The sequence below is a fragment of the Mirounga angustirostris genome, unplaced genomic scaffold (genome assembly GCF_029215605.1).
Source record: "Mirounga angustirostris isolate CCGP_5_RB_7025 unplaced genomic scaffold, mMirAng1.0.hap1 SCAF_9, whole genome shotgun sequence".
In the NCBI taxonomy this organism is placed as follows: Eukaryota; Metazoa; Chordata; class Mammalia; order Carnivora; family Phocidae; genus Mirounga; species Mirounga angustirostris.
The window spans coordinates 139619259-139632828 of record NW_026991717.1 but is presented as its reverse complement, the minus strand read 5'-3'; the positions used below and the strand labels follow the sequence as shown (position 1 = coordinate 139632828).

At 51.3% G+C, this 13570-nt stretch overlaps 1 protein-coding gene across 14 annotated transcripts in view; it reads right to left on the bottom strand.

The window, feature by feature from the left end:
• Positions 1-13570, bottom strand: part of WDR25 (WD repeat domain 25) — a 139555-nt gene that overhangs the window by 45759 nt on the left and 80226 nt on the right. For all 14 annotated transcript variants that reach the window (XM_064571578.1, XM_064571575.1, XM_054513877.2 and 11 more), the window contains one exon: positions 9016-9163. In XM_064571578.1, coding sequence (XP_064427648.1) covers positions 9016-9163 — 148 coding nt within the window. The remainder of the gene's footprint in view (positions 1-9015; positions 9164-13570) is intronic.

Below are 13570 nucleotides of genomic sequence, written 5' to 3'. Positions count from 1 at the left end.
GCACAATACTGTGGCTCAGAAATCAGGACCCCAGCCACCACTGTCCAGCACTGTGCTTGGAACAGGAGGTGGCGCAGTCTCAGAGGGGCTGAAAGCCACAGACCCAGGTGCCATCCCAGCCCCGTCACTTCCAGAGGAGGGACCCTGGAAAGGTCCCTTGGGCAGGTCCCTCACTGTGGTGTGTCCAGGGCCCCACAAGGCTGTCCGGAGGGTGACACACAACATACATACTACATATAACATAAAGTGTTCTGGAGGACATGGCAAAGAGCAAACAACAAAAGGGAGCCTTTGACTATTTGAAAAAAATTAAACCCCAAATTACTGAATTCATCCTTGCTTAAATTAAAAGCTAAAACCAGGGGGCTCCTGGGTGGCTGAGATGGTTAAGCATCTGCCTTCGGCTCAGGTCATGATATCAAGTCCTGGGATCGAGCCCCACATCCGGCTCCCAGCTCAGCGGGGAGCCTGCTTCTCCCTCTCCCTCTGCCTCTCCCTCTGTTTGTGCTCTCTCTCTCTCAAATGAATAAATAAAATTTAAAAAAAAGAAAGAAAGAAAAGAAAAAAGCTAAAACCAAAGGCTGTAAGTTTTTAACAGCAGGAACCTTGAGAGAGGAATGATCTGGAGTTTCTATCTTGAGGCTATGAGAACACAATGCCCTGGGCTAGCCTTTCATTTTGTTGAAGAGACATGGACAAAGGCTGGAGATATTTATCGGAGACTATCTCCAACGTGAACACTAGCCACGCTGAAGGTGAAGGTCCTTTCTCGTCAGATTTGTTCCCACTCTACCTTCTCATACATCAAGTACCTTGTTTATCACGTCCTCTGGCGATGCTACTTTAAGCACAATGGCTAGTTGCTACGTAACCTTTAACCCTGAGACTATCTTTGCTTGTTTACAGGTTTGTTATAGAAAGTTCTATTTATTCACTGTATGCTGCTTATAGGAAACTGAGTTTTTAAATATTTAATCCACTAACACTGGCTTTATTGATCTGGTTATAATGAACTCAACCAGTACAAGAACTGTTCAGATCCTCTTGGAGTTAGGAAAAATCACTTCTTTTCCTCCTTGAATCAATAATGATACAAATAAACTATAAATCGTCATTAGAGCAAAAATATGTTTAAAACAGATTGCAGAAACTTAATTTGTTCTCTTGACACTATTAAAACTACCCATGCTTCCATCACCAATGATGCTAAGATAAGGCAGCTGGTAACACTAGCCAGGAAATTCCTCAGAGTTGCCCCCTTCATTTCTCAGCTGGAGACCCAGGTGACCACCCACGTGGCTGGGGCAACACTGCCTGTCCACCCTAACGCCTACCTTGGGGAACTCTTTTCGTATGCAAGGCTCTGGGTCCCCAAAGGGTCCTCCTCTTCCACTCAGCATGTCTGGCCCCCAGCCTAGTTCCTTGCACACAACAGACATTTGATCCAGGTCAGATGAAAGCCAAGTATGGGTCCCCAAGAAAGAGAGGGGAAGTTCATGCCCTCCTCTGCAGGGAGATGGCACCTGTTACCTCCAGGCTTGTGTGCGGCTTGCACGTGTCATGCCACAACCCTCTGTGGTAGGTGTAATTAGCCCATTTTACAGCAGGAGAAATGAAAGCTCAGGGAGAAAAAAAAAAAAGAAAGCAAGCAAGCAAGCTCAGGGAGGTGAGGCCTCGTCCAGGGCCACACAAGTCAGCCATGCTGGGAGAGAGGCAAGACCTGTCTAACCCCAGAGTCCTGCTCTCTGCACCCTTCCTCGCCTGCCTGCAAGCTATCCGTGACCTTTCCTTCTCCTTAGCTCTTTGTTCACATCCACAGACGAACATGTAGGGGAGACGTTGACAAGGGAAAGCTGATGCTGTCGGCTCGTGGTGATTGAGCTTGTGTTCCCAGGCAGGCGACATATGACTCATTTCGCTAAAATCAATATCGTTACACTCATCCTCTGGGAAGTACTTGGCCAGCTGTAAATCTAACCATCCTGACTCAAAGTTAACAAGAAAAGGAGCTTACTAACTTTCAAATCAAACTCTATGAATCAGAAACAAGGGTCGTCTCGGCATGCCTGGCGGAGTCCTGGGAAGGGTCCGGGTGAGAGGCAGACGGGCCTGTGTCTGCAGGTCCCCCGTGGACGAGTGGGGGTCTCCAGGTCAGCCCAGCGGGCCTCTCCAATCCGCAAACCAGCAGAATGAAGTGTAGCTGAAGAAGCTGTCCTGAATCAGAAAGAGGCCCGGCAGCCGCAGGCCCCAGACCGATGACAGGCCTGCAGACGGCGGCTGCCCGGCGGCAGCAGCAAAGAAACAGCAGCCGTGGCAGTGAGCTCTCTTTTACTTCAAGTCCGCCCACTGCTCTCAATTATCTGGACAAGACTGAATTTTCTAAAAATTAAAAAAAAAAAAAAAAGAGTTCTCAACTTGCAAACAAGGTGTGTCCAAAAGTTTTGCCTCAAGTTGGCTTTCTGGGGCCCCGCAGGCTCCTGTGTTCAGGCTCCGGTTGGGCTCCGGTCAGTCCCCAGGGGCTGCCTGACCCGCAGGGACAGCCACACGGCCGCACAGCTGCCACTGAGCATGCGCAGAGCCGACATGCTGCCCGGGCCGTGATGGTAGCCAGGGAACTAGCACCATCGAGGAAAACCCGCCTTTTATCCACCCAGAGGGTGACGGCACGGGTGTGTACGGACACGCGGCAGGACCTGCAGGCACCTCCCAAAGTGTGAGACACGGGCTGGCGGGGTGTTTCACTGACGTTGAATAACAGGGGATTTAATATCCGTAACTAGGGCCGGCTTCTCACCCCAAAGCTATGGAAAGAGGGGAGGAAACAAGGCTGAGACTGGAGAGAAAAACTCTTCAGAGTGAAAGGAAAGGGTGTGCATGGGAATGGGGCGGGGTGCCCAGGGCTGAAGAGGGCACAGCCCTGAGAAGAAGCTCGTTTAAAAGTGGGCCAGGAACGGGGCATCAGTGAAGGAATGAGCTTAGAAGAAAGAGGGGTGGTTGAGGACAAGGGAAAAGCAGAGGAGTCAGCGAGGGTTGGGGGGGGGGGGCGCCTGCATCAGCGGGAGGGAGTGTGGGCAGCTGCTCTGGACAAGAAGGCCCTGGAAGGGCAGCACCAGGACCAATGTCAGCTCAGACCTCACTGGGCTCCGGAGCCCCTCAGAGACTCCGTATCTAGGTCCAGTGGCAAAACCCCTGAGCCCAAAGGACTGACAACACAAAACGTGCCAGTACCACCAGGAGCTGCACGTGTGCCCGCTGGCTGGGGGCTCATGATGTAGCTGGGTGTCTGCCCTCCTGCCTCCACAGGCACCTGAAGGATGCCTAACTGAGTCCCCCTGAGCTGTACTGGGGGGACACTCAGTCATGGTGCTCAAAGCCGAAGAACGGAGACGCCCAGGCCTCTCTGCAGGCACCTCCTCCAAGACCTGGTGGGTGGCACCACTTAGCCCAAAAGGAGCCCCATCTGCAGCCTCTTCTCTAAAGCCATGAGCTCCTGGTCCTCTTCAGCAGAGTTTGAATTTGGATGCTTCTCACCCTTCCTATGCCAAGGGTACTCAAATTTTCAGGGCTAACATTTCTCCCACTGCAGCGGTGGCTGTCAACAGCCAGAGAAGCCTCCTTCAGAAGGCCCAGTCAAGATCCATCTCTGTCGCCTTCCTCCTGGAGACCCTAAGTTATCCTCCATAGGTGGCGAGCCAGCTACCCAGGGGAGAGCCAAGCAGGCTCCCTTAAGCAAACAGTTCGTCCATGGCAAGGAAACAGACGTGGCACCCTCTGCCAGTCACACAGGCCAGAGGTGGATCCCAGCTCTGTTACTGCTGGCTGTGAGGCCTCAAGCAAGTCCCTGAATGTTCCTGGCCTCAGTGTCTAGGTCAATGAAATGGGGATAAAAACACTGTCTTCACAGGTTAGAGTAAGGACTAAATACATAATAAGCAAGGGGACTAACATCTCTTTATTCATCGCAGCTTGATACAGGCCAAGCAGAGTGCTAGGAACCGGGGCTACATCACCCAGGGCCTGGCCCACGGGCACACTCAGCCAACGGGATATTCCCCTTTCCTAGAGTGCTTCTGTGATGGGGGCCCCAATCACGATGACCAGAACACACTTCTTGGAAAACAAGAGAAAGGGTCATGTATGGGTCCAGTCCCAGCTGGCTGCTCATTTTCATGCCCCATAACCCACCCCTGAAAGACACAGGGACCCCCAGAGCAGGAGGAGATAACCAGGGGCTGGGGATGGCAAGGCTGCGGGCAGTGGGTATCTGAGTAAAGAAGGCCATGGACCTTCTCCAGCACTGGGTGCCTGGAGCTCTGTAGAGAGGGTCAGGCTGGGCTGTGGGAGGTCTGCATGCCCACCCAAAATAAAGGGCAGCTGCCATCCCATCACCAGGAGGAAGCGGCTAGCCTACCACCAGTACTATTTTGTCATGGAGAAGCAAAACATGGAGGAGAAGCTGGGAGAACCCAGGAAGGCCTGTTTTCTTCCCAGCCTGCCCCCCAGACCAACACAGTGGACCAAGGGCCACACTAGTAAGCCGGCTGGGGGATCATCAGACTGGGGCTTTTGAAGCCGAGCCACCAAAGCCACTCTATATGAGGAAATGGCCCAGCAACTGGGGTTCTCTGGACACTCAGCAGGAACAAGGTCATTCTTTCCCACCATCTGAAGGGTCTCATGGGGCAGTGATGGAGGAAGGGAAGGGACATCTTTTGCTGAGTGCCTACCTTGGGCCAGGCATTCTGTAAAGCACCCACAAACATTATCTCAGCTATTCCCCTCAACCACCCCACCACCAGACAGGTCCTGTTACCCCCTTCCACAGATGCGGAAACGGAGGTGAAAGAACTTTCCCCGGGGATACCCAGCTCAGGTAAGTGGAAGAACACACCTGCACCCCATCCGTGCTCCTTCTATCCCACTGCGCTGCCTCCGGCATCAGGTACCTGGGACCAGGTGCACAGATGTCTGGATGCACATCAAGAGAGCTGACCAGGCCAAAGGAAGGAGGGCAGGGTGCCCTCTCCAGCCAGGGCCCTTGGGCTCCAGGGAGAGGAAAATCTCCTTTGCAGTCAACAAATGCAAAGTACGAGGCCCTGCATTCCCCTGAGGCCTTAACAGCCAGGCTGGGGGCAACTGCCTGAGGGGCTGGAAGCTGCAAGAGACCAGTGCCAGCAGAACTGAACTGAATGAGGTCTTCGAGGTCTTCGGGGGGATGCTGAGGAGACTGGCCGATTTGGCGTGCAGGACAGCTGACTCATAAGCCAGGTGACACTCGGGCCCTGGTGGAGTCGGCCAGGGTTCCCTGAGGCCACCTCAGCCTTATGCACTAAAGACGTTTTGTTAGGAAGATTACAGACTGAAGCGGGAGCACCAAAAATAATGAATCTGTGAGTGGATTTTATTTAGGTGTTGATTCATGGTTGTCTTATAAGCCAACAGCCCGTCAGAACTATAAATTAACGAGATAAAATGTTGCTGGCCCTCCATATTTCAGGCCGGGTATTGACATTTTAGAATCCACAGATTTTTAACTGTATTGATTGAAGACACCAGGATAAATGGCCTTGGCGCCAAATTCCCATTAACGACAATGGGCACCGAGTGACTAATTCCCAAAGCACTGCGGTGAGAACGCCCTGCATTGCCTTCTCCTGGCAGGGAGTTCTAATTAGATTGAAATGAAAAAGCCAAATCGCCAAGGGCGGAAAGAGGCAGATCAAGTAAAAAGGAAAATCAGACTCAGTGATGAGAAAGGATGAGATAAGTCAAACCAGGCCAAGAGCCATAGGGGCTGCCCAAGCCCACCAACCTCTGCTAAAGAAAGCACCTAGTACAACCTGGGGTGGGGATGCAGAGCTGAGGTGGGAGACCTGGGGAGAGCCTACTAGCCTACCCTGGCAGTCACTGATGGGTTTCACTGCCCAGCAAGGGCCAGCCTCCACTCACACACTGAGCAGCTGCTCCGAGCCAGCCCTGGCCAGATGATGGAGACACCAAAACTCCCAGGACAGGTCCCATTCTCAAGGAGTGCCCACACAGACACAGAAACCAGCAACCCACTTGGCAAGAGAGGTCCCATCTAGGGGCTGGGGGGCTTCCCCAAGGGTAAGGTCCAAACCCTGAGAGCCTTGTCCCCAAAGGACAAAGAATATCCAATAAGCTCGCCAACAAGCTCACCCCACCAGATCTTGTACATAGTAGGTACTCAGTAAGTACCTACTGAATGACTGGAACTGAGCTCTCAACAGATGAACCAGGTGAGGAGTGCTATTCCCGGGAGGTGGGTGGACTGGAAAAGTTGTCCATCTCAAGCAAAGCCCTGAGGACGGGGCTGCGCCTTCCCTATACCACCCAACACACCACAGCTGGAGGAGCGCGCTGGGCCTGGGGCCAGACAAGCTTCTCTCCCTTAAGTTCTGCCACCAACTGGGCAAGGCATGCCTTCTCCCCTCCTCCTGCTCTCCACCCTGCCTCAGGTCATTCCCAACCAGCTGCAGACACTAGGGAGAACTGCCCAGAGTACAAATCAAGCCGTGATTCTCTCCTGCTCCAAACTCAACAATGGCCTCCTACCGCCATCTGCTGTGGCAGTCCCTAACTTGTCAGGCAGGAAGACTCAACATCTAAAAATTTCAGAACCACCCCCCCAACACACACACACTCACACACACCCACACACACAATGGCACTGTCTCTTTAACATCTGTTGATTGAGAAGATCCATTAGGACAAAGGGCCACTAGGAATCCATTAATGTTATCAAATGAACTTGTACTTAATTAATCCAACATCCCCCCCCCCCCAGTATGCATTACTCCTTCGCTCTGTGGGTGGGCAGTGCAGGTACCCAGGGGTGCTCAGTGACTCTGGAATGGGGAAGAGTGCCTGGAGAATGCATACCTCATGGGCCAGGAACTGCATGAAGCTCAAGCTCCTGTTCCTGCACCTCCAGACTCGCTGCCCCAGATCCCTGCACCCCACATTTCCACACACACCACGCAGTTCATGTTCTTGTACCAACTCTGTCCTCACGGTCCTGTCTACTGAGAACCCATTTCTCTCCCCCTCAACCGTGCCCCCTTCACCTGGATCCTCTGTCCCCCTCGTTCCTGCCTCAGGGTAGGTTCCGCTTTCTCCCAGAAGTCTTTTTTGATCTTCTAGGCTAGACGTTCTTGCACTTCCTGTATCTCACTCCCTCACTGTAATCTGGGATTCTCTCTGCACTTCTGTCTCCCCCAGCAAACAAGAGCTTCTGGGGTGGATTTTGGGTCTTGTTCACCTCTGTGTCTCCAATGCTGAGCATGGCTTACTGGGCACACAGAAACACAGTGAACCGAGCAGACCTGTGCGTGAAAAGAGGAGTCTGGTGGTGCCGGCCCTGAAGGGTGAGTGGGGCCTAAATGAGACCCCGTTTGTAAGGCTGTAGGAGAACATTACCTGCTGCAGTCATCACCAACTAAGTGGCACCAAACCCCTGAGCCATGGCCCCCTCATCGGCCCTGCAGGGCTCACGGTAAGATCACAAATGGTTGGGGAAACACTTTGTTGAGAAGAAAAATACCATACAGATGTAGAAAGAGCACAGGAGGGGCGCCTGGGTGGCTCAGTCGGTTAAGCGGCTGCCTTCGGCTCAGGTCATGATCCCAGGGTCCTGGGATCGAGCCCCACGTAAGGCTCCCTGCTCCGTGGAGAGCCTGCTTCTTCCTCTCCCTCTCCCTGCTGTTCTGCCTACTTGTGCTCTCTCTCTCTCTGTCAAAGAAATAAAATCCTTAAAAAAGAAAGAGCACAGGATTTGCACTCGCAGGCATGGCTCTAAATCCCCACTTGCCACGCGCCACTGGGAGGCTCTGAGCAAGCTACTCGCTGCAGTGAGCCTCAGGCTTCTCACCTATAAAACAGGGGAAAGAAGCAGGGCAGCAGGCTGTGGTGAGGACTGCATGTTATTTTTAAAGCCTGCGGCACAGTACTGGCCACTGACACAGCCATCGGTCTTTTCATCGTCCCCACTGAGGGCGCATGGGGCTCAGTCAGAGGAGCTGCAGGACCACCCCTCAGCAGGCCAGAGGAGATGAGGGTGCTCGGGTCGGGAAATGACCCCCAGAGTTACCCCAATCCATCCACTGTGCTCCTTCCCTGCACCCCCTCCACTCTGGAGAATGCATACCTGCGGGGGAGGAGCTGTGTGGTTGGGCCCAGAACTGTCACCTCCTGCTTGCCAGGCCCTGGGAGACTGCTGAGCGGGAGAGGCCTCTCTGAAGACTGAAGGGGACACCCCAGGGAAGGGTGGGCACTCTGTCCAGCAGAAAAGTGACCAGAAGAAGCCCAGGGAGGCAAAGGCAACATGGGTGCTGAGACCAGCCAGCCTGAGTCAGGGGCAGAGGTTTCAAGCCAGCTCTGGCCTCACCTGAGGAGCACAGACAGGACCCCACTCAGGGGGCTGTGGCTGGATTAGGGGCTGAGAGTGCCTGTTGCACAGGAGCCCCCGGAAGTCTTCCGCTGCCTTATCTCTCCTTCTCGCCCTGCTTGTCAAGAGCCCCCTTAGGATTTACCCAGCACAAATCCATCTTACCCAGATGCCTTTTCAGTGTAGGCACTAAAGCAGAACTCGTTTGCAGACTTTCCTTATGAGCTGGAATCATTCCTTACAGCCTTTCAACGATAATGAATTGACAGGAATTCTAAACTGATTTCAACCAAAGGACACCGTGATAAAGCTAAATCTATTTTGGTACAAATTACATGTCAGAAGTTGATTAAAAAGCCACCTCTTTATCCAGCCCCACAGCTTGGGGCTGAGACAACCTTGCGGCTCTGTCCTCTGTCTCTCAAACCCCCTGTGGAGAGTCCTGGTTCCAGGCAAACACCCTGGAAACCTGCTCACCAAGTGTGAGCCTCTCCCGCGGGCTCTCTCCTACTGCCCTGAAACCGTGTGCAGCTTGTGGCTGCTGACTGTCCAGAGAAGCTTCCGGGTGAGGAAGGGGTGCCTCGGGGTAACAATGCCGTGAAACACACCTGTTTCAAGGTCTGTTAGGTGTAGGGCGAAGTCGAAGCCACCGCTGAGGATGCGCTGGCCACAGGGAGACCAGCGGGCAGCCCGCACCGCCTCACTGTGCAGGGAGTAGGTCTGCAAGCAGCGGCCCGAGTCCACGGCGTTCCACACCTACAAGGCAAACACAGTGCCAGATGTCAAACATGGGGGCCTGACCTCCGGGGCTCAGCCTGGCCCCTCTACAGGAGGAGAGGGTCTCATAGTGGAACTAGATGCCTGTTATTTTACCAACCAAACAATACTGTTAGACTTTTCCTTGTTGAAGTGTAAAGGCTTGGGGCTGGCGAGGTGAGGGGGAGTTTTTCCCAAAACCTTTCCTGGGGTTAAGGGAACCCCCAAGAAAACAGCATGCCCAAGTTCTGCCACTCAGCCACCCAGCCCTTCCCATCCACTTTGCAGCTGCTCACCACCAAACATCCTACTCTGTTCACTGTCTTGTAGCCCAGTCTTGCCTGCATCTCTGACATCTGTCCTCTGAGACGGGGCTTTGTGAGCCCTGGAGTGGACACTGCACCAGGTCAGGCTATCTTCAGGGTCCCGCTTTAAGAGTAAGATCCAAAACAGCCTTGCCACACCTGTGCTTACAGTGGGGTAAAAAGCCAGTATCTGCCCAAAGGGCCAGCTGTTCTTTTTCCTAGGGAGAAGGTATGGTCCCTCATTCCCACCCTGGCTTTCCATGGTGATGAGGCCCGTGGCAGAAAGCCCCATGTACATTCAATGACTTCTGAAATACGTTCTTAAACCCTCAAGTATAAACTGCACATTCTAAGAGCCAGGGCCACTCCACACATGAGAGAGCCCTTCACCAGCTCTCCCAGGAACCCCAGGGAAAGGCTGGTTAGCATGAAGCCTGACAGGGCTGGCTCTGGGCCTGGCACACACACACACTTAGCAGGGCTAGGCTCCTACCTTCATTGTCACTACAGGAAGCAGGGGATGCTACCACCCACCATTTGAGGTGGCTTAGAGGATCGAACATGAGAAGCAGGGAGAGCACCGGCAGCCAGAACATGGGCATCGGAGCCAAGTGCCTCCCATGTGACGCTTCTGCTTGCAGGTCATGTGACTTGGCCAAGCAGCTTGGCCTCGCTGGGCCTCAGTCTCCTCCTCCATGAAGTGGGGATAAGAAGAGCCCCATCCCAAGGACTGTGGTGAGGAATGAGTGGGGCTGGTGGGCGTGCTCCTTGGGGCTTGCCACACACGCAGCTCTTACCAGCAGTGCTCTCTGGCCCTCTCTCAGTTACATCAGAGAACCCAAGCTTCATGTCCTTCATTTCCCTAATAACCCAAAGTGTACCCACACATCCACAGACCTGATCCAGAGACAGACTTCCCTTTCAAGATGGGAAAATTCATCCTGCTGCATCCAGAAGTTCCTCAAAATGCAAAGGATCAGAGTTCTGAAAGTATGTTTCCTGGGCATATGTAAATGTCTGAGCTTAAGAAAACAAGAGGTCAATAGCAGCCATCAAAGAATGCTAATAGAGCTCAGATCCTTTTTTCCTTCTTAGGGGTTAATAGCTGGGGTCTTGAACTGAAAAATCAAGAAAGAGCAGCATTTACATTTGAAATATGGACAGAGGTGTGCCTGGCTAGCTCAGTTGATACAGCACGCAACTGTTCTTTTATTTATTTTTTATTTTTTAATTTTATTATGTTATGTTAGTCACCATACAATACATTATTGGTTTTTGATGCGGTGATCCATGATCCATTGTTTTCATGTAACACCCAGTGCTCCATGCAGTACGTGCCCAGGCTAACCAATCCCCCCTCCCCCCTCCCCCCTCTCCTCTAAAGCCCTGTTTGTTTCTCAGAGTCCATAGTCTCTCATGGTTCATCTCTCCCTCCAACTCCCCCCCCATTTTTCCCTTCCTTCTCCTAATGTCCTCCATGTTATTCCTTATGTTCCACAAATAAGTGCGCAACTCTTATCTCAGCATGAGTTCCAGCCCCACATTGGGCATGGAACCTACTTAAAAAAAAAAAAAAGTTAGAAATATGGACAGAAATAATGGAAGAAACAGCCAGAAGCCTTCAAAGTGGAGTGGGAGTTTGTGGTAGAACAGAGTGCAGTTTTTTCAAAACTATGTACAAGTATGACTCTTTAATAGAAAAAATAAAGTAAAATTAATGAATTACACCTATAGGGTTGACATGGCTGAGCAATAAAAAACATAATATTGATTACATAAGACAAGCTGCATATATGCAGCAAGATACCATATAAGTTATAAAAACAGGAAACATTGCTTCTATCAAAAAAAAAAAAGAAGAAGAAGAAGAAGAAGAAAGGAAAGAACAAGTGTTGGGGAGAATGTGGAGAAACTAGAAGCTCCGTGCACTGTTGGGGGGAATGTGAAAAGGTGTAGCCTGTGTGGACACAGTACAACAGTTTCTTTAAAAAGTATGCAAAGAGGCGCCAGGGTGGCTCAGTCAGTTAAGCATCTGCCTTCGGCTCAGGTCATGATCCCAAGTTCCTGGAATCAAGTCCCACGTCATCCTCAGGCTCCCTGCTCATCGGAGAGTCTGCTTCTCCCTCCCCCCTCTGCCCCTCCCCCCTGCTCATGCTCTCTCTCGCACTCTCTCTCAAATAAATAAAATCTTTTTAAAAAACTATGCATAGAGTCACCACAGGATCCAGCAATTCCACTTGTGTGTATATACCCAAAAAACTGAAAGCAGGGTCTCAAAGAGATACCTGCACACCAAAGTTCAGAGCAGCATTATTCACAGGAGTCAAAAGGCGAAAACAACCCTAGTGTCCATCAACAGATGAATTGATCAACAACACGTGGTCCATCCATATACTATTCAGCCTTGAAAAGGAAGGAGATTCTGACACCTGCCCCAACATGGATGGACCCTGAAGACACTGTGCTGAGTGTCTTCTGACATAAGCCAGACACAGAAGGGCAAATACTGTATCATTCCACTTACACGAGGTTCCTAGAATAGTCAAAACCATAGCTATAGAAAGGAGAATGGGGGGGTAGGGGCTGGGGGAGGGGAGAGTGGGAAGTCAGTGTTTAATGGGGATAGAGTGTTAGTTTTGTGAGACAAAAAGAGTTCTAGAGATGGATGGTGATGATGGTTGCACAGCAATGTGAATGTGCTCAATGCCACTGAACTGTGTACTTGAAAATGATTAAAACAGTAAATCCTGTGCTGTATGCATTTTATACAATCTTAAAAACACACATGATCGGGGGGCGCCTGGGTGGCTCAGTCGTTAGGCGTCTGCCTTCGGCTCAGGTCATGATCCCAGGGTCCTGGGATCGAGTCCCACATCGGGCTCCCTGCTCAGCAGGAAGCCTGCTTCTCCCTCTCCCACTCCCCCTGCTTGTGTTCCCTCTCTCGTGCTGTCTCTCTCTGTCAAATAAATAAATAAAATCTTAAAAAAGAAAAAAAAAAACACATGATGCAAAATTCTATCATGTTTATTTGTGCATTTGCAGTAAGATTGTAACAATATGTATGAAGATGAGGGTCACTCCAGGGAGTGGCGGGGGAGGGTGGGGCTGACAGAAGGGTACTGTGAACACTATGCTGTATTTCTGAGAGAGAAGGAGAGAGAGAGAGAGAGAGACTGACTATGCTCTGAAGCAAATATTCCAAAATGTTTCCATCTATTAAACTATTCATTTTTGGGACCCCTGGGCGGCTCAGTCAGTTAAGCGTCCGAGTCTTGATTTCAGCTCAGGTCATGATCTCAGGGTTGTGAGATCAAGCTCCTCACTGGGCTCCGTGTTGAGCATTGAGCCTACTTAAGATTCTCTCTCTCCCTCTGCCCCTCCCCAACTCTAAAAAAATAAATAAAAATTTTTTAAAAACTCATTTTTTCATTCATTCAACAAACATTTCCTGAGTACCTGCATTAGCCAGGCATTGTTCAGCAGTAAACAACTAAGACAAAAACCTCTGCCTTCAATGAGACAGACACTAAACAAGATAAACAAGCAGAATCTATGTAGCATACAAGGTAGTGGTAAAGACCGAGGGCATAAGTGAGCAGGAAAGGAGCTCTAAGGTCAGGAGAAGGAGTTGAAATGGTGGCCAGGAAGAGCCTCTCAAAGAAGGTGGCTTTGAAGCAAGACCTGAAGGGGTGAGGAAAGGAGCTGTACAGAAATTGGGGAAGAATCCTGCAGGCAGAAACAGGACCCCTCTGGCTGCTGTGCCAGGAGGAGCATGCGGGGCAAGGGAGACATGGGAAGACAGTGTGGAGCTTCTGCAAGAATCCAGGGGAGAGAGCAGCACGGTTGGAACCAGTTGGAGGCCGTGGAAAAGTGGCCTTGCTTGGAAGGTAGAACCAACAAAATAAGGAGGAGGAGAAAGTTAAGAAAGGAGGAAGAGGAGGAGCAGGGGAAGAAAAGAGAAGAGGAGGAGAAAACACCAAGGCCCAAAGCAGCAAACTGGTGAGTCTGAATTCGTGGCCAGGGGGACTTCTGAATCAGCCATGGAGACATGTTTAAGGAAATCCATCAATCTGTAAATTGTCCGATAACTCTCCTCTGAAGT